The sequence below is a fragment of the Mytilus edulis genome, chromosome 1 (genome assembly GCF_963676685.1).
Source record: "Mytilus edulis chromosome 1, xbMytEdul2.2, whole genome shotgun sequence".
Classification (NCBI taxonomy): domain Eukaryota; kingdom Metazoa; phylum Mollusca; class Bivalvia; order Mytilida; family Mytilidae; genus Mytilus; species Mytilus edulis.
Window position 1 is genome coordinate 78,459,150 of NC_092344.1, and position 19,807 is coordinate 78,478,956.

Consider the following 19,807-nt stretch of genomic DNA (forward strand, 5'->3'; position numbering starts at 1 on the left):
AAAAAAAAAAAAGAAATGTATTTTTTCTTATTTGTATGATATAAATATTTTTCCAATGTTTTGTTATTTTTAGCATTGTTTTTAGCTAAAACAAATTATTTCAAAATAATCATAGTAAAGATTGGTTGATTGGTAGTGTTAACCACCACTTTCAGCAATATTGATTATATCTTGGTGACCATTTTTTTCATGGTTGAGAAAGTCAGAGTAATGGGAGAGAACCACCAAGGTGCTAAATATTTTTTGTAAATGTTTGAATATTTTATATCAAATTATTTATTTTTAATTAGAGTTCTACCATTTTGTATTTTTGTTAGATATAGCAATGATGTGGAGTCCCAACAGGTGAAATATTTTGGCAATGGGAGGTAATAAATTATTCCCCTGTTTAACTCCTCATTCTTGAAATTTCCTCATGGTAATATATAACTATTTGCTTGATTTTCACATTTGTTTTTGCTTTGATATCAGATGCATACTAGCTAATACAAAAACATGTATTGACTGTTATTCAGAGTTCTGTAAATAAAAAAATGTAAACAGAGGTCTAGATAATAGTTTTGAGGGTGGGAGAAATCATAGGCCATTACAGGTAGAATTGATTTGGTGAAATTTTCAAGATATGTGATTAATTGAGAGTGCATCTGATATTTTTTATTTATTTCTATAAATATTGGACCAAAAACTGAAAGATTGCAATTAGGATAATGATGACAGCCACCCTGGCAGCCAGGAGAGCAGCTCAAAGGAAGATGGTCAATAAAATCTTCAACCAAGTCTGAGGCTTAACCATGAAATTGAGAAGGCAAGTTTATTGAAGTCGAACAATTTCTATACATTTCCTAGAAATACATGTGTATAATTGTTAAAAAGTACCTATTCATCTTTCTGCATGAAAAACATCTTTGAAGAATTTATTTACAAGTTTAATATTTTGAGAGCAGGTACATTAACAAGAATTTCTATTACAATTACGAGAGTAAATCCTGAGATAGGAATAAACTTTCAAGGGGAGACTAGTTTAATTAACAGCAAGATTTTTTTTATTCAATGGGAGACAACTCATTTTCATTATTCAAAGTAGTTGAGTGCAGAATTCAAATAATAAACCTTTGACTATTTTTGTTTGTTTTTCAATCTTTTATATAAATATTACAAAATATTGAATGTTAAACTATTGGTACATGAAATAAGAAATCAGAACAATTTGTAAAGTAATCTTTAGGTTGACATAAATTAGTTTGTAAAATTAATAAATGTATTAATTTCTTTTTAGATACTTTCTGTGGCATGTTTTCATGGTGTGGGAATAAGACTTGGTGGTCTAATACAGCTAATATGTAGGTAGGTACCAGTAATACTAATCCTGTTTAAAAGAAAATAATTCTATAAATAATGTTATTTGGAAATAAATACTGACTTTAGGGTTAAAGGTTTATAAGAGTTTGGTCAACAGTGTACTCTTTATTTTATCAGTACCATATATGACAATGTTCACTTGGCAAAATATGGCCTTAGTATAGATTTTAAATTTAAGCCTTTATCATAGAATATCAAAAAATGCCCCATCTGGTTCTTCAATAGATATCTTTCAAAAGACTTAATGCAACATAAAATAAATCGCTTCTTTATAATACATTGTAGACTCTAAAATGCGATGATTTTATGGATTTTCTGATCTAAAAGCTTTAAGAATACCTTTGGTCCAAAATGTTTAATAAACTAAATGTGCTAAGGGTAATATTTAAATTAAAAGACATAAACTATTTCTGGATCAGGGAAAGTGAATTATGCTAAAAAAAGTTCTGAATTGTGAGAAATTGGGCCTTCATTGGCGCTTTTGTGAAAACAGCAGAATTGCATAATCAACAGGTCATAACTTAGTAGTTTATATTGTGAGGTGCCAAAAAGATGATGTGGTTATTTTGTATCAATAATGATACCACAACAATGTATGTGTCAAATTCGTAGTTTTTGGGCCTGAATCAAAAAAGATTAAAATCTTGTGGCCAACTTTAGCTTTTTTGTTGTTTTGATGTCTATTATTTTATATTTTACCCATTTTATATACCTGTAGATAGAGTATTCCAGAAGTGATCCTTTAAAACAATTTTGATTGACTAAGCATTTTGTATTTCAGGTTAGCACTACAGCTTGTCTGTAAGGATTGAAGCTGGGAAAGGGCCATTGGAGCTGAATTTTATGGTAAGAACTAAAAAATAGATTGAACTATTCATCCAAGAGTATGTAAATAAATGCACCAGGGATTTTATTATGTACACATGTAGATCTAACATTTTTAAAATGTTTTCCAAATTAAAAAGTTAATTATACTGGTATTCATAAGGAAGCCTCCGGGTGCGGGAATTTCTCGCTACATTGAAGACCTGTCGGTGACCTTCTGCTGTTGTTTTTTCTATGGTCAGGTTGTCTCTTTGACACATTCCCCATTTCCGTTCTCAATTTTATAAGGGTATATAAGAATAAAGAGAGGTTATAAGATTGCCAACTACACAACTATCAATAAGAGAAGCAACTTACAGTCACTGTAAGACATTCAGCAATGAGCAAAATCGTTATAAATTTCAATAATACAACTGGTTGACTATCACAATTAAAGGTACTCATATTCATCATTCTAATCTCTCATGCATAACTTTGAAGGTAGATTTTTCTGAAATCGGTAATATCAATATTGCATTTTTGTCCATTTATTAAAAAATCACAAATATAGATGCATGCAATAATTTCTGATTTTACAGTACCAGTTTTAAAGTAAGCAATAAGAGGTACTGAATATGACAAAATGTGAAACAATTTTAAACAGGAAAACCAACGCAATGATTCATAAAAAAGAATAAACGAAAAATAATCAAGACACACATTGATTACTTATTCGTCCTTATTTGCTAATAATTGTACCAGATGATGTTTAAATTTTTATATAGGTTTGATCATTTGTTTAAGAATGTTTATTTCTTTTACAGGAAACTCTGGCTGCCGCATACATTGATTATGTGATTTAACAGTGAAGAATTTTATTCAGAAATTTTTTGTATATATGTTTCAAAAAATGTAAATTTTTACACAAAAAAAAAATGTGTAAAGATTCTCCATTTTCAACTAGATTGGAAGCTTGTATTTAAAATTTCAAAATTACTCTTACTTTTCTTATCGTGCTTATGGAAACTGTTTCATAATTTAGATCTTATTTGTTATTCCCCACCCCCTGTAACTGTATTTCATTTTTACTTTGAAAATGAAATGAAATGAAACAGACCAATTTTACTTGTAAACTTAATAATGGTCTGTTCAGTCCAAAGGCTTCCAGTCAGTTCAGAATGGAGAATCTAAAAACAAAAAAAGAAAGAAAAACAAAATGTATTGTGTTTTTGGAGTTTCCTGAATTGTTAGATATTTTTACAACTTTTTGTTATTATTTTGCAGTGCTTTTAGCTAAACAAATTACAATTATTTCACAATAAGCAGAGTAAAGGAACATATTGGTGAAAAAAGATTGATTGATTGAATTTTGGTGTATAATGCGACTCTCAGCCCAATTTGTAATATCTTGATGGCCATTTTTTATGGGTTGAAAAAGATAAAAGTAACAGTAGATACCCACCAACTTTTCCCCCAGGGAACTGTCAATTCTAGTCAATTAAGCTTTGAGTCAAACACACCTAACACAGGTTGGGTTTGAATTCTCAACCTCATTTTGACATGCTAGAGTATAAGTATGTATAAGTACCGGGCCACCTCCACTTGTATTTTTGTCCATCTGATGAGTTGAGCCTTTTTCAAAATCAACTGATTTTTATAGTTTGTTCTTATGTTGTACTGTTATACCACTGTCCCAGGTTAGGGGGAGGGTTGGGATCCCGCCAACATGTTTAACCCACCACATTATTTATGTATGTGCCTGTCCCAAGTCAGGAGCCTGTAATTCAGTGGTTGTCGTTTGTGTCATTTTGGTCTTTTGTGGATAGTTGTCTCATTGGCAATCATACAACATCTTCTTTTTTATAGAGATACAATAATACTTCTTAGACCACTCTGCCTCCAAGGCCCTTAAATAAAAGTTAAAGTACTAAATTAGTTATTGAAATGTGTTGTAGTTTTTACATACCGTATTATTTTTTCATTTTAACTATACTATATTTTGTATTGTTGTTGAATATAGGAAGGATGTGAAGTCTCGACAGGGTCATATTTTCAAGGCAAGGGGAGGTAATTCCCTTGTTATACTCCTCATACTTTAAATTTCCCAAGTGTTTATAGGGAATATAACTTTTTATTTAAATATTCACTTTTGTACACATTTTATTTAAATATCAGATGTATACTAGCTAAAATGACTATTATTTAGAGCTCTGTAAATAAAAAAAAAATATGTAAGCAGAGCTCTATATATAGATACATGTAGTAGATTTGGAGGGTTTGAGAAATAGTGGGTAACGTAACCATTGATTTGATGAGGGGAAATTTAAAAAAAAACTGATTTTGTTAAAACTGTAAAGTGCATCTGATATTTTTTTTTTATACATGTATAATGATATTTCTGAAAGCAAATGGACAATAAAATAACGAGGACATGGACCTCCTTGGCAGTTATGATAGCAGCTCTAAGGAAGATGGTCAATTATATCTTCAACCAAGTCTGAGGCTTTACCAGGAAAAATCTGTGGTGAGTTGAAATGTTCCACAAAATTTATGATAATATTATTATAAGACTTTCAAAACTTTTTATTTATTAAGGTTTTTTGTGTAATATTGAAGATATCTGCATCATTTCATAACATTTTTTTATAATTTGTATTTAAGTCAATATTTTGAAGATATTTTATAACAAATTTATAATAAATGATACAAGGCATAATTATGCTTCTCTTCTTTATTCTATCTTTTAAACATTTTTTTTTATTTCAGATTGTTGAAATTACAATGTTTTCCTTGTGTTGGGAGTAAGACATGGATATCTGATATTGTTAACATGTTGGTAGGTATTAAAGCTTTTATTTTTAATACTTTCAATAGTATTTGACATCAATAAAAAATTTTAAGGTTTGAAATACTATGCAATATGATGAAATACAAGTTTATTTTTTGCTAACTTAATAAAATTGAAAATGTAAATCGGGACTGTGTTGGACAGATAAAATAAAAAAACCTTACAAAGTTCAAAAAACAGAACCATTAGTTTGATTTTGAATACCAATTATTTTCTTGCAGAATTTTGTTTGTTATCTGAGAACTTTTAAACAATTATTATGATGTACATATTTTTTGAAAGTTGAGTATAACTGACCATGAACTTTGTTTTACAGGTTAGCATCACAAGTTTCCTTGGGGTTACTTGCTTGGGGAGTTATTAGAGCTGTTTTAAGGTAAGAATTTATTAATCAACAAACAATTTAAATTTATTTATTATACATGTATCTAATTTTAAATGCCCCTAGATATCTATATAGCTATCCTAAATATATGTCAATGTAAAATGTTGTACCTTTACTTTAGAAGTGTATCTATATTTACTGATTTGTCTCCCTTGCCCTGAACAAGATTAGGCCCAAGACTACAATTAATTCCTCTATCAGTTCTTTATAACATTTTGTCGCATTAAAAAAAATTTGGCTATTCTTTTTGTCTAATTTTTGGTGTGTGCAATGTACAGTTCAAGTCCAAAAATATATGCAATTTTCAGAAAAATTGCATGTTTACATCATACAAATTTGGCCAATACACATCCATACCCCTATAGGCAAGTCAAGAGATGTTCCGAAAAGTGTAAATACTACCTTTTTGCACCTGGCCGAATCACTCTTTCCTTATCAAAATCAGTTAAAATAAAACATTCAAAAGTTTATTTCAGCTCTCTTCTTTCATTTCCACCCCAGAAAAACTAAGAAATGTATGAGAAAGGGAAAGAAAAAAAATAAAGAAAAAATACACTACAATTAATTAAAGGGAACTTTAACGAAAAGTGGGGTCATTAATTGTGGTCTTGGGCCAGATGTGAAGGGGAGATAATCTGATATCAAGTAAAACCTAGCTATCATAAAAAAGATGATCATGTATGATAACTGCTTTACATTCAGTCATTCATATTTTCATTACAAATTTCAAAAGAATTTATTTCTACTTTTTTATCATGGAAAAAATTTTGTTTGGATCTCAGTAAGGGTCAATAAAACAACAAATAACAAAATATTCATTAAATTTTACTTTTAAGTAAACTTACCAGCAGCTTCTGCATTCACTGTGTTAAATATTTCCAATAATTGCTCAGGTATTTGATGTCAAGTCTCATAATTGTAAAGTTTGGAAAATTTATTTTTGTGTATTGACAGATTTCAGTAAAATGAAGTAGCAAAAATAAGAAAGAGTTTTCACATTCATTGATATGTGTTTTTTTTAAATTGAATTTTATTATATACCCTTAAGATTATTTTGATAAAATAATTGAAACTTAACTTTATTTCTTTTCAGTTGAAAGTGTAACAGTTGCTGCCTTGTATGGGAAAATCCTCAATAATCCTGCAAACAATCGAATGAACTGTTACTTTCTCTATTGGGACAATCTGTAGACAGTAGTCTTGTAAGCAGAATGATTTTTTAACAAATTGTATTTATATTGCTGTATTGAATTACAAATTATAGATTTTTTTTTATTTATATTAATTGCATTCAATTATTGTTTTGTGATTGATAAAAAATTAAACTGAAATTATTGTTTTTTGAGGGGTCCCAAAGGTATGCCATATGGTTTCTCAAAGTACCCACAAGACGTACATAGGTTTACATATATTTTTAAGTTATGTACATTTAAGCCTTACAAGTGCTTTGTGAAATGAATTTTGTTGGTTACAATCCAAAGTAGTAGGATTTTGATGGCAGAACACTATGAAAAGAGAATATGAAACTAGTCCCCTGTTAAATATTTTAACTACTAAGTTTTTGACCCCAAATAAAAATGTTTGGGTTTTGAGTTGGGTTTTACTCCTGACTGCCTAAGAGGGGACCAGGCCAGCCCAAATGATTCCCTTTATAATCAGCAATTTTTTTCCCACAAAAGTTTGTACCCAAATTTCCATTAAACTCGCCCGATTCGGACTAAGACTGGGGATAAATTCGTTATCTACGTTCATATCCGTAGATATGGATATTTTAACACCCTTCAGTACCCTGTACAACCTTCGGCTACGCCTCATGATGTACTGGGGTACTTCAGGGTGTTAAAATATCCATATCTACGGATATGAACGTAGATAACTTATAATATAGTTTAAAACAGCTTGAGGTTAAAATTGTGAATGAATGAAATGTAATCTGTTCACTGGAGGATCCAGAAATTTTCATACATGGAAATAAAAGGGGGGTGCTCACCGATTGTTAGAGGGCCTCCTCCAGTGGTACTTCAGTGATTTCCTAAATAATCAACCAAATTTTCTCCACCTCTGCTATTTCATTGGTAATCTAATCATTTTTGCACCAATCAAGATATTTAGTTTGTTTTAATTACCCAGTAAATAAGTTGAGTAATTTTCAAAAAATAATTTGTACATGCATGTTTTAATATTTTTATATTATAGCTTTTACCACAGTTTTACTTTGTATAAGAAAAGTATTGTTTTTGGATGTCATTTTTAAGTTGAGACAAACTGAGGATTCTTTGTTTTTATGGAATTCTATTATTTATTTAAAGTTAAGTAAGGACTAGAAAGCCTTAAGTTTATATATTAAACAAAGAATAGTCACTAAATGATTACAAAATTTATTACATGTATCAAAAAATTTACATGATTTTATTTTAATTCATAAACTTTTATACGTAATTATATAGACTAAGAAATTACATTAGGATTATTTCCCCCTATAATAAAAACAACCAGGAAAATAGATAGTATCCTCAGTACTGTCATTTATTTTGCATTATTGTACTATTTTTGCTACTGATACCAAACCCATGATGCAGATCCTTTTCCTCCTTTTTATTTAAAGATAATTTACAACCGTGATCAAAAGCATATATATCACAAGTAATTGTTTGTTTGATATTTACACACATCTTAAAAGAAGCAGATTGTGTTTGGTTTCATTTGGTTATATTGTATCATGTAGGATCATAATAATTGGTAATTAAAATTTATTTGGAAAATCATCTTGTCTAAATTGTATCTGGATGACAAGTAAAGGGGGAAGAGGTTTCTATGATCGAGGGTATGACACATGTAAATGCTTTAATTATATTTCCATCACTCGGCATCTATGATCATCATTGACTTGGCAGTGTATCATCAGCAGAACTTAGGGATACTTAACCGGGTTGTCTTTTTTAAAGCTTTATTGTCCAAACTTTAAAGGTGCTGGATAGCTCCATATTTGTATGAAGATGCCAAATGGTCTTTTTATTTGACTAGTTACCCCATTTTTATGTGTAATATGGACAACTATATTTGGTACAAATGTATATGGATTCATTGCTAGGTATACATATAAAAAAGAAGTGGTGCGATTCCTAATGAGACAACTCTTCACAAGAGACCAAATGACACAGACATTTACAACTAAGGAGTCTTTTATACAATAACATCAGTGTATTCGGCTCAAGTTGGAACTCTGGCATGTTTAAACCTAAACGACTCAAAAATTGGTATTTGCTGCTGCTCTTCTTGTGGATTGCACAAAGCAGGGTTAATATTCATGTACCTGTCCTGAATATGCATTTAATTGCCACAGAACTTTTAACAGCTGTCCATTATTACCATCATGAGAGATCACACGTCTGTCTTACAAGGTTCATCTGACCTTGACCTTATTTTCATGGATATTTTAGTCCATAGTTTTTTTTTTGTCGAGCCTGCGAATTTTGTCACAGAAAGCTCGAAGACCTGAGTGGATGCTTCATACTTTGTATATAGATGCCTCATGTTACAAAGTTTCCGTCAGTCACATGTCAAATGTCCTTGACTTCATTTTCATGGATCAGTGACTACTTGAGAAAAAAGTAAAGATTTTTTGTAATGTTAAATTCTCTCTTATTATTAGTAATAGGATAACTATATTTGGTATGTGCGTACCTTGTAAGGTCCTCATGCTCGTCAGACAGTTTTCACTTGACCTCGACCTCATTTCATGGATCAGTGAACTAGGTTAAGTTTTGGTGGTCAACTCCATATCTTAGATATTATAAGCAATAAGTCTTGTATATTGAGTTATAGTTAAGTTTTTGTGTTTTGGTCTGTTTTACTTATATTGTATCAATAGGTCTACTATATTTGTTGTATGGAATGATTGTAAGGTGTACATGTCTAGCTTGCAGGTGTCATCTGACCTTGACCTCATTTTCATGGTTTAGTGGTCAAAGTTAAGTTTTTGTGTTTTGGTCTTTTTTTCTAATACTATATGCAATAGGTCAACTCTATTTGGTGTATGGAAATATTTTATGATCTATATATCAGTCACATAGGTTTTATTTGACCTTGACCTAATTTTCACGGTTCATTGCTCAGTGTTTAGTTTTTTGTGTTTTGGTGTGTTTTGTTGTATGGAAGAATTATTAGCTGTACATGTCTGCCTGGCATGGTTCATCTGACCTTGACCTCATTTTCATGGTTCATTGGTTTATGTTTAATTTTCTTGGTTAACGTTACGTTTATATGACAGTTGTAATAAAGCTTTATATTTAGTACTATCAACATACTATTAATGATTGGTAAAGAAGGCGAGAAATTTCAGTGTGTGCACTCTTGTTTTTATTAGGATTATTTCTTAGAAGTAAAAAAGAGTTATAAAAGATATTCAAAAATAGGTTAACTATATTTGGTATACAGAACGGTTGAAAGGTTAACGTGTTTGTCTGATGAGGTACATCTGACCTTGACCTTATTTTCATGTTTTTTGGTCTGCATTGACTTTTCATGACACGGTTCCAATTAACTAATGTGAGTATCAGATTATTGTAAGGTGGTTTAATCTAAAATTTCTGTTATTTTCATAGGTCATTGCAATTGATAATGTTGCCTGTTTTAAACCTTATTTCTTTTTAAAGACTCAACTATTAGACAGATGCCAAGTGATCAAGAAGAGCTCACTTGGTCCTTATGGCCTTGTGAGATAAAAAGTACAGATCAGAGAGTGTGACAAAAAAATAAATAAAAAAATTATGTATCGAAGACTAAGGCCGTGTTCACATTGACCTAAACTCGGTGTTGTGTAAGTGTAACTCACACGTAAACTAAACAAAATTACGTTCCCATTGATAAAACTCAATGTTTACATGTAGTGTAAATCATGTTTTGTCTACATGCAGTCGATACTCGATGTAGGCCTTGTGTAGTTTAAGTGTACACAAAACTAGGCATTTAAAACATTAGTTTCACCATGCATATTTAAGGAAGAAACGATTTTTTTAATAAAATTGATATTTATAGCAATTATTTATGAAGTTCTTTACAGAAATATTTGTCTCAACTTGATATATTTATTTGTTTTGTTTAGAAATAAAACTTAACGTAGCTTTATTAAGCCCTTATCAAAACTCAAATCAGCATCATTGCCAAACACATAATTCATTTGAAAATTAAGGTCTTTCCGAATCGACTTGACTTACACAGAAATATTTGCCACTGGTCTTTACTCAAACAACGATTCACTCATAAATGCATTACTTAAAAAGTGTGAGGTAAATGTATTGTTTGTCTAGTATCTCGGATCCGTGAAATTACACTTAAAAAGTAAAAAAAAAAAAAACATTACCCCCTTCCTTTGCCAAATACTTCTTGGAGAAGAAATACCATGTGAACAAACAGAAAAGATAGAAATATAGTGATCCCTTATATATCCTTCTTCGTCTGTAAGCACGCTGTTGCAGCCTACGTTTTATAATGCTTAATCGAGACATCTTTAGTATCTTTAAACTACTGCAAATCATCAAAATGGCTTTCATAAAGAAGCAACCACTTAACTTAAATAAAAGGGGGGGCATTTTGTTTAATTATCAGAATTTTGCCGCGCAAACGTTTTATTCCGGGTTTTTTTTGATGCTGGTAATCAATTTTTTTCTGTTCAACATTTAACACTATAATGTGTGGTGAAACTCTTGATTCAGAATATTTTTTATCATCTGTAGAACCAGAATTGTTTTCTTTATCCAATTGGGGTTCGGAATATTTCCATCCCCCCTATTTAGAGTCAAATGGTCATTCCCTTGCTGCTAGAAAAAGTTGTCCGAAAACGTTTCATTCGATTCTACGTAATAAACATTTTTAAATGACATAGAGTTTACAAATGTGAACAAATCTTATGTACAGGTAATTAAACAAGGTGTATAGATGTGAACAAATTTAATGTGAAACCAATGTCCAGTTCATTAAACTAATTGTAAACAAGTTTACTGTACATGGAATTCGGTGTGAACACGGTCTAAAATATCAATTGGTACACATTCAACATCCAAAGAATTAAGTATAAAGACCATTTACCAGTCAGAGAAAAACATGACCTTGTTGCAAGTATCTACAGATTGTAGTACCCTGAAAGAACATATGTGTTATATTTTATATGGTTTTAATTTACTAATAAAAAAATCAATACTAATACCAACAAAATCATTATCCAAAGATTTAACTTCTGTGTTAAATAGGTAACCCTTTTAGATTTTTTTTATTCAAATTGTATCTAAATTTCCAGGCTTGATTAACAACATCAATGTAAAATTTAGGATGTTCTATTTTATTTGAAACAAGTTTTCTACAGGACCAGTAAAACTTGCACACCAAATATTTGTATTTATGAGTTAACTGCAATTTCAGTCTTGTTGCCATATTTGGAGGTCTTATCCTGATCATTTTTCTTTTTAGAAGAATTTTCTTTAGAAATAGCTGTTTTTTGGATTTCCGGACTGTGTATCCGTTAGTTCGTTCATCCGCCAGTCTGTCCTACTTAAGGTTTAAGTTTTTGGTCAAGGTAGTGTTTGATGAAGTTGGAAGTCCAATCAACTTGAAACTTATTACCACGATAGTGCAAGTGGGGCACCCGTTTTGCTCTTTCTTTGGTTTTTGTTCACTTATAATTTTGATATTGATGACAAAGAATAAACAAGTAAAACTATGAGCTATTGCTCACTCAGTTTGATAATACCCCTGCTGTGACTACATTATATCAATAGTATAAAAAGATGTAATTGTTTAGTAAACAGGAAGTTGTTGATTGATGAATCTGAAAACGCATCACAGGGTATAGCTGACTCATAAAACCTTGAACCCAAATTTCAGAAATCAGTGTAATGTAGTTACTGAGAAAGATGGGACAAAAAATATCCATGGAACCAAAGGTGGACAGATGGGCCTGAGATTTTAAAATACTTACTATGGTCTAATCATTTATAGCTTGTTAAGTCTTTGGAGTGATTTAGAGATGAATATTATTTTCCATTTTAGACTACATGTTGACCTCTACATTTTTTCATTTTAAACTTGTATTTGCTGCCTCATTCATGTCCAACCTTTTGCCTTACTTGTACTTTCTGATTAACTTTTAACCCTGCCACTGTGCCACATTCTGTATGTGCCTGTCCCAAGTCAAGAGTGTAATTCAGTGGTTGTTGTATGTTGTTGTGTAGTATATTTGTTTTTCATTCATTATTTTGTACATATTAAAATTAGGCGGCAAGTTTTCTTGTTTACATAGTTTTACATTTGTCATTTCCGGGCTGACTATGGGGTATGGGCTTTGCTCATTGTTAAAGGCCATTCAGTGACCTATAGTTGTTAATTTGTGTCATTTAGTGACTCTGGTGGAGAGTTGTCTCATTGACAATCGTACCACATCTTCTTAATGTTATATATCAGATTTCCATAATTTGTTGCAGCTAGAAGTTGTAGCTATGTCACTGAAAATGATAGATCATTTTTACATTTTCTTAAAAAATATGAACTGACACAAGGTTGATATTTAAAGTTTTTTTATTCATTCAACTTTTAAAATCAATGTCATTAAACTAAATGCTAAAAAGGATTATATATAATAGTCCTTGGTCATTTTTTGCTGGTCAGGTGCAATTGTTGCAAGCTTCTTGTTCCTCTACTGAACCAGTGCAGTGTATTCCCCCATGTTGAGGAGCTGGAGTATTGCATGACCTTTCCCTTTCTCTGTAACCTTGACAACCAGAATTGACGATACATGATGACCATTGTCCCCAATCACTAAATTTTCCATTGACAGCTGTCAAGAAAAAAGCAATTATTAATTTGTGTTGTATGTAAACAAATATAATACACAATATGGTTCCTGTATCTTTTGCTCATGGTTTATTTAAACATTATTTTTAAATGTCTGGCAAAATTTGCAATTTCTTTCAAGTGATAAAAAAAAAAACCTCTTTAAACAAGAAGTCTAAAAGAACAAAACTTTTATTTCCATCTATGAACATATTTTCTTAAGTGGTATGACACATTTTTATATTTCAATATACTTACGACAAGGATGCTCATTACAACTGACAGAATTCACACCATCTCCAACACAGTCGGTGCCGCCATTTGCAGTGGCAGGATTATTACAACTTCTGTACTGAGATTGCTTTCCACCTGTAACATTGAATAAATATAAAGTAGATAAGTATGAATTTAGAGTAGACAACGAGGCCTGCCTTAGGTTGCCGGATGTTTTTTTAGCTGTAGTGACCTTGGGCTGTTTTCTGCAGTGCAAAAATCATTATGGTAAATATGTTCAGTCAAGTAACTAACAAAACTGATTAATCTTACTCTGGTTTGTTCACAGATCATACACATATCATGGTATAGTTGTTATGCAAATTTGTTTTACCATGTATAAATGTACAATATTTGACACCTTGCTTTACAAGAACAAAGTGATTAGAATTATGATGAAAAATTAATTATTCTATTAATACTTTCTTTTCAACTTCAACAATCTATGTTCAATATGATTTTCTGGTCTCAAATAATTTCAACAGTGATTTCAAACAATATTTGAGAAAGATTGATATGATGCATAATTTATATCATAAGAAGCTATCAATACCTCCACATGTAACGGAACATTCCTTAAATGCTGACCAGCTTGACCAACCACCATTTACAGGTATTCTGGATGTGAATGGAAGCTGAGATCCTGCACCCCAACCCTGTAAACAAATACAAATGTATAAATAATTAGGTAATGTGTCTCTTTAGCTTTCTGTGTAGCGGTTTGTTGAATGTTGTCTGTCTTTTAAAGATATTATTAAACCATCAGAATTTGTTAAAAATTGTCTTTTCAGGGCATTAATCCATCATTTTGCTGTGTATAATTTTACTTCTATCTATAAGAATTTTATTTGAATATCTAAAAAAAAAATAGCTAATTTTGGTCTAATCTGAATTTAGGGCAACAACCTCTTACAAGTTGTAGTCTTTTTCGATATTTTTGATTTGCTGATCATTTTGTTGCATAAAGTTTATAGCTATCTATCATAGTTTTTCAAATGACTCTGCAAAATCCTAAATGATGGTCAAATATCATCATTAAGGACAATAATTCCTGTAAGAAGACTTTCATGATTTTCTATTATGTTGCATTTTTGCACATCTTATACTGATAATTATTTTGCAGTTTAAAGTATAATGTATAACTTTTTTAATTACTGTTTTCAACATAAAAGGCAAACATGTTTATAGATCAAAATCATTATTAGGACAATAACTCTTTCAAGGAGTCAATGAATGGGTTCAGCTATTTGGTAAATTTGTTGACCTTGACTTGCTGATTATTTCAATGAGAACAATGCATTTTTTAAGATAGTAGGCAAAAATGTCCCACCCAAATTGGCCATACTCATTATTAAAGGGCAATAACTCAAATTTGTCTGGTCGTTTTGGTGTACATAGAGAGTTGGTATAGATCTTGAAATAGTGAGCAAATGATACATCGTCAAATTTTTCTATTCTGATTTCTAATTACTAAACAATTAGTTGCATTTTACAGTACCCTTATGTTTTATTTTCAGTAGTGGTTACCATGCAAGTAGATTGCAACAGGAACATAAGGAACAAATCTGGAACAAGGTTTCATAACGAAGATTGTGATTGGTTTTAAATGGTTTACTGGTTTTCAGTGGAGAACATGTGTGTGATGCTTATAGCTCACATTAGATAGACTACCAGGTGAGCTAAAAATGCAAATAATCAAAATATATGAAAAATGGCAACTAACAGTATTATCATTATTTATCTTTGTAATATTAATTAAATATATGTCCACTAATTACTATAACATCTATGTATTACCTTTGGTGGGGTTGGATCTGTAGCAGCTAATGTTCGTGTATCTGTAGACATTTGACCCTAAAAATGGAAACAAAATTTTATGCACATGATAGGGGGTCTCATTATGGGGTTCTGATTTTTGTAATTTCCTGTGTCCCGCTAAAGACTTTATTTCCCGTTTTCACGGCACATTATTTTAACTTTCACGTGTCACGCTTTCAAAAAATCAACAATCCCGTGTCATGCTTTGACCCCAATGAGACCCACATAATATATTGCACCTAGACATCTAGAGATTGCAATAACTCGCTCATAAAATGACATCAAATCAAGAAGTAGGAGGCAAGTTCAAAGCATCCCAAATCTAGACAACTTGTGAATGAATACAAAATTATCTGTGATCTGTGCAGTATATATTTTCCTAATGTTTGGATAATTTTAATCAGGCAACAATATCAAAATTAATAGCCGTTCCATTATTTACCAACTAAGAATGTTAAATATAATTATTCCAATGCCATCAGAAGAGATGTCACTTAGCACCAAAACTTACATTGCTTGTCTTTCTGTAATTTCCAGGATTGTTGTAGGCAGCCTGACGACAATCACCATTTGACCTATCCCCAGACAACACATCTACTTGTACGTAGGGACAATTACCCTCACAATTTGAGGTTGTAGTATCAGTTCTTGATTCGTAGCTGATGAACTTCAAAAATAACATTCTGCAAAAAAAAAAAAAAAAATATATAAGCAAATTAGAACAAATCTTTAATTGAACATAAATTACCTTCCTGAACTGTACTCAATTATTTTCTCTAAGATAATGTTAGAACAATAAACTAGACAATAATTTGAACAACTGAAACCATAATTGTACAAATAATGTCTGTAGTGGCGTTTATAAAGATTTTATTATCTGCTGTAATCACAATGTGTACATAAGCATTGGTAAATGGTTTTATTTTAACTTCCGTAGCATTTTAAGAAGTGCAATACTTCAATAGATTATCGCTTGAGAAAATTAAATAAGGTTTGTTCAGCATCCAATCATTATATTTACTACTTTATAATGAAGATGTCTCGCTCTTTTCCAACCCTCTAATTCTGTAATTAACATAGCAATTTATTATTTCTTTCCAACCATTTGTTTTGTACTTACCCAATCGACTTATCCCAAAAATATCTGTCTCCTAGAGTATCACTATCAAGTTCTTCAATAGATTGTACCTCCGTCCAGTCAACCAATTTAAGCCGCCGGAGTGGGGTCCTTGTAAATAGGTTAAAGGTGGCATCAGATGGCATACACATACCAACTCTTACATATTGGTTCCTGCAATAATCAAAAAGATGTTTAAAGGTGACATAAATGATTCTTCATTCTTTTCTTTCCTTTTAACTTCTAATAATATAATTGAAACAGATTAATGATCACCAAAGGTGTTAATTGGGCCATTAACATTTCACTAAAAGAAAATCTTTATCATCTCATATTATCAACAAAAGTCTGTTTCTAATTAATCAAAACTAGTTTTTCAGGAGTATTAAAAATCTCATAGTCTAGGTTTTTAAAGATGAAACAGGTAAAACCCTGTCTGAAGTTGTAAATATTTAGTTCATAGTGCATTTGCTGATGTATTCTGTGTGTATTCTCTAGATCATATTCACGTTTTCATGTAGTTAAACCTCCATGGGGATCTTTCCATGCCTTGATTTGGACAACAATTGTTATAGTTTGTTGGACACCTAGATTCATGAATAAATCCATTCATGAAAAAATACAAACTTGAACCCCATGAATAAAAGTCACAGTATTCAAAAGTTTAAAAGATATCAAAATGTGCCAGTTTCAAGAAACAACCAAGGCTCTGTGTTAAAGACCATATTTTGACCTATAATAGTTGACTTTTATAAATTGTGACTTGGATATAGAGTTGTCTCATTGGTACTCATACCACATCTTCTTATATCTATCATCAGCATGAGAATATTATATATCAAACTTACAATTCAACTCCTTTGGTATATATTGCAAATTTCCTTGGAATTCCATTGCTCCAATGTAGTGTGTAGCTATGGGTTCCACCCAAGATGGTCAGGAACTCATTTGAAAACACACCAGTTAGCGTCTCTGGAGAATCAGGTTGGTCATCTCTGACCATTATAGATTCAGTCTGTCCATGTTCTGGAGAACTTGCATCAATTTTGATATTAAGCTGATGAAAAAAGTTATAGAATTAGAAAACATTATATAATTTTGTAAAATTAATAACTGAAAAAAAGATAAAGATAAAGTGGATGTTCAAATTCATATTAAGACAAACTGACAATGACACAGCAAAATATAATAAATGTTCAGCATGCTCTAACAATGTTTGAAACCAAATTTACAGAAGCTATCACTTGTAGTTTTTGAGAAATAGCGAGGAAAAATTCATACATGGTCATAATGTTTCAGAATTCTATAGTATAATTCTATAAACAAGAAGTTGATAAGTGACAAATATGAGAATGCATTTTATGGTATAGCATGCTAACATGAAGCTTGATTCAAAATTTCAGGAACTTTAATTTGTAAATCGAGAGAAAAAAGCTTTGAAATTTCATGCATTGTCAGTATGCACAAGTATGTTACAGTATACATGAGGTTAATTAGTGATGGATATAATAATTCAATAAATGATATATCAGGCTCACAGGAAGCTTGATATTAAATACTTAGAGCATTGATTTGTGCTACGAAAATCTCTTTGTAGAGAAAGGCAGATAGAGCTTCAATTAAGTTTGCTGTCCTTTGAGAAGAGGATAATAAATGTTTTCTCTTCATGTTTCTTTTGCAATGGTGTTGCAAGTTTGACTTCAACTTGTAATTTTGAATTTTCATTTATCTGGTTCTCTTCTCGTCTATGATTCTCAAGTCAGAGGAGAGAGAAATGAGCAATTATGTGATTTCTTCAGTTATAGAGCCTTAGCATGTGATGTAAATATCAAGGTGTCCATTAAACAAATCCTTGCAGGACTAACAATAGCCTTACCAAGACATTGTCAGACAATTAAGTCTAGATAACATACCACTGTTCAACATTGAGCCTTATATAAGTGTTAAATTCTTGCTTACAAATAATTTAAACACCACTGTTAACTACCCCAAATCAATCGTGTATGTATGTGTGTATGTTTATCATACCTTTGCATACTTGTAAGGACACATAGCCATATTCCAGTTTTTACGATATATACATGAAGGCGTTGTATAAAATAGGCCTGGTTTGACAATTTGTTGGATTGTTGCCAAATTTGTGACACTTCCATCTTCATCTCTAATGGTGGCCATTTTGTCACCATCTAAATTATTAAATCTATGCACTGTTTCATCACCATCATAAACACGATTTCCTCCTGAAGGCTAGAGAAAAGAAATTAAAGAAAGTGTGTATGCAAGTCACATTAGAAAATTGCTTCAAATAGCACAAATCTGCGAGTAGAAAAAACATTATGTTCACATTAATTTTTCAAGAGGTGAATATGCGTCTGGAACACCACATACAATTTATAGATAGACCCCTCACGAAATTTATTCTAGAAACACATTTTGTGTGCACTGCAAAAGCCTGAATAGGGATTATTACTTATGTAAATAAAAAATATATACAATTGAATATATAAATGTAACCAAAGTCAACACATTGTTAACAGTGTGCATTAATAAACTAGAGGCTCTAAAGAGCCTGTGTCGCTCACCTTGGTCTATGTGCATATTAAACAAAGGACACAAATGGATTCATGACAAAATTGTATTTTGGTGATGGTGATGTGTTTGAAGTTCTTACTTTACTGAACGATTTTGCTTCTTACAATTATATCTATAATGAACTTTGCCCATTAGTAACAGAGAACTATATTTGGTAAAAATTTACATATATTTACCAAATCAATGAAAATTGTTAAAAATTGACTATAAAGGGCAATAACTCCTTAAGGGGTCAATTGACCATTTAGGTCATGTTGACTTATTTGTAGATCTTACTTTGCTGAACATTATTGCTGTTTACAGTTTATCGCTATCTATAATAGTATTCAAGATAACCAAAAACGGCAAAATTTCTTTAAAAATTACCAATTGGAGGGCAGCAACCCAACAACCAGTTGTCCAATTCATCTGAAAAATTCAGGGCAGATAGATATTGACTTGATTAACAATTTAACTTCTTGTCAGATTTGCTCTAGATGCTTTGAATTCATAGTTATAAGCCAAAAACTGCATTTTACCCCTTTGTTCTATTTTTAGCCGTGGCGGCCATCTTGGTTGAATGGCCAGGTCATCGGACACATTTTTCAAACTAGATACCCCAAAGATGATTGTGGCCTAGTAGTTTCAGTGGAGATTTTGTAAAAGATTACTTTGATTTATGAAAAATGGTTAAAGATTGACTATAAAGGGCAATAACTCCTAAAGGGGTCAACTGACCATTTTGGTCATGTTGACTTATTTGTAGATCTTACTTTGCTGAACATTATTGCTGTTTACAATTTATCTC

At 31.2% G+C, this 19,807-nt stretch overlaps 1 protein-coding gene and 1 long non-coding RNA gene across 2 annotated transcripts in view; one reads left to right on the forward strand and one right to left on the reverse strand.

Moving 5' to 3' along the window:
• The first annotated feature begins 76 nt into the window (after positions 1-76).
• LOC139490809 (uncharacterized) lies at positions 77-8,161 on the forward strand. The gene is made up of 7 exons (XR_011656419.1): positions 77-805; positions 1,277-1,344; positions 2,141-2,205; positions 2,988-4,687; positions 4,930-4,999; positions 5,328-5,387; positions 6,490-8,161. It is a non-coding gene; the product is annotated as an uncharacterized lncRNA (long non-coding RNA).
• Positions 8,162-12,947: 4,786 nt separating this feature from the next.
• Positions 12,948-19,807, reverse strand: part of LOC139491065 (cell surface hyaluronidase CEMIP2-like) — a 39,487-nt gene continuing 32,627 nt past the window's right edge. Inside the window, exons 19-26 of the mRNA XM_071278352.1 lie at positions 18,457-18,675; positions 17,277-17,485; positions 16,432-16,602; positions 15,823-15,994; positions 15,291-15,347; positions 14,047-14,149; positions 13,479-13,589; positions 12,948-13,224 (exon numbers count right to left, since the gene is read on the reverse strand). Coding sequence (XP_071134453.1) covers positions 13,052-13,224; positions 13,479-13,589; positions 14,047-14,149; positions 15,291-15,347; positions 15,823-15,994; positions 16,432-16,602; positions 17,277-17,485; positions 18,457-18,675 — 1,215 coding nt within the window. The 3' untranslated portion in view covers positions 12,948-13,051. The remainder of the gene's footprint in view (positions 13,225-13,478; positions 13,590-14,046; positions 14,150-15,290; positions 15,348-15,822; positions 15,995-16,431; positions 16,603-17,276; positions 17,486-18,456; positions 18,676-19,807) is intronic.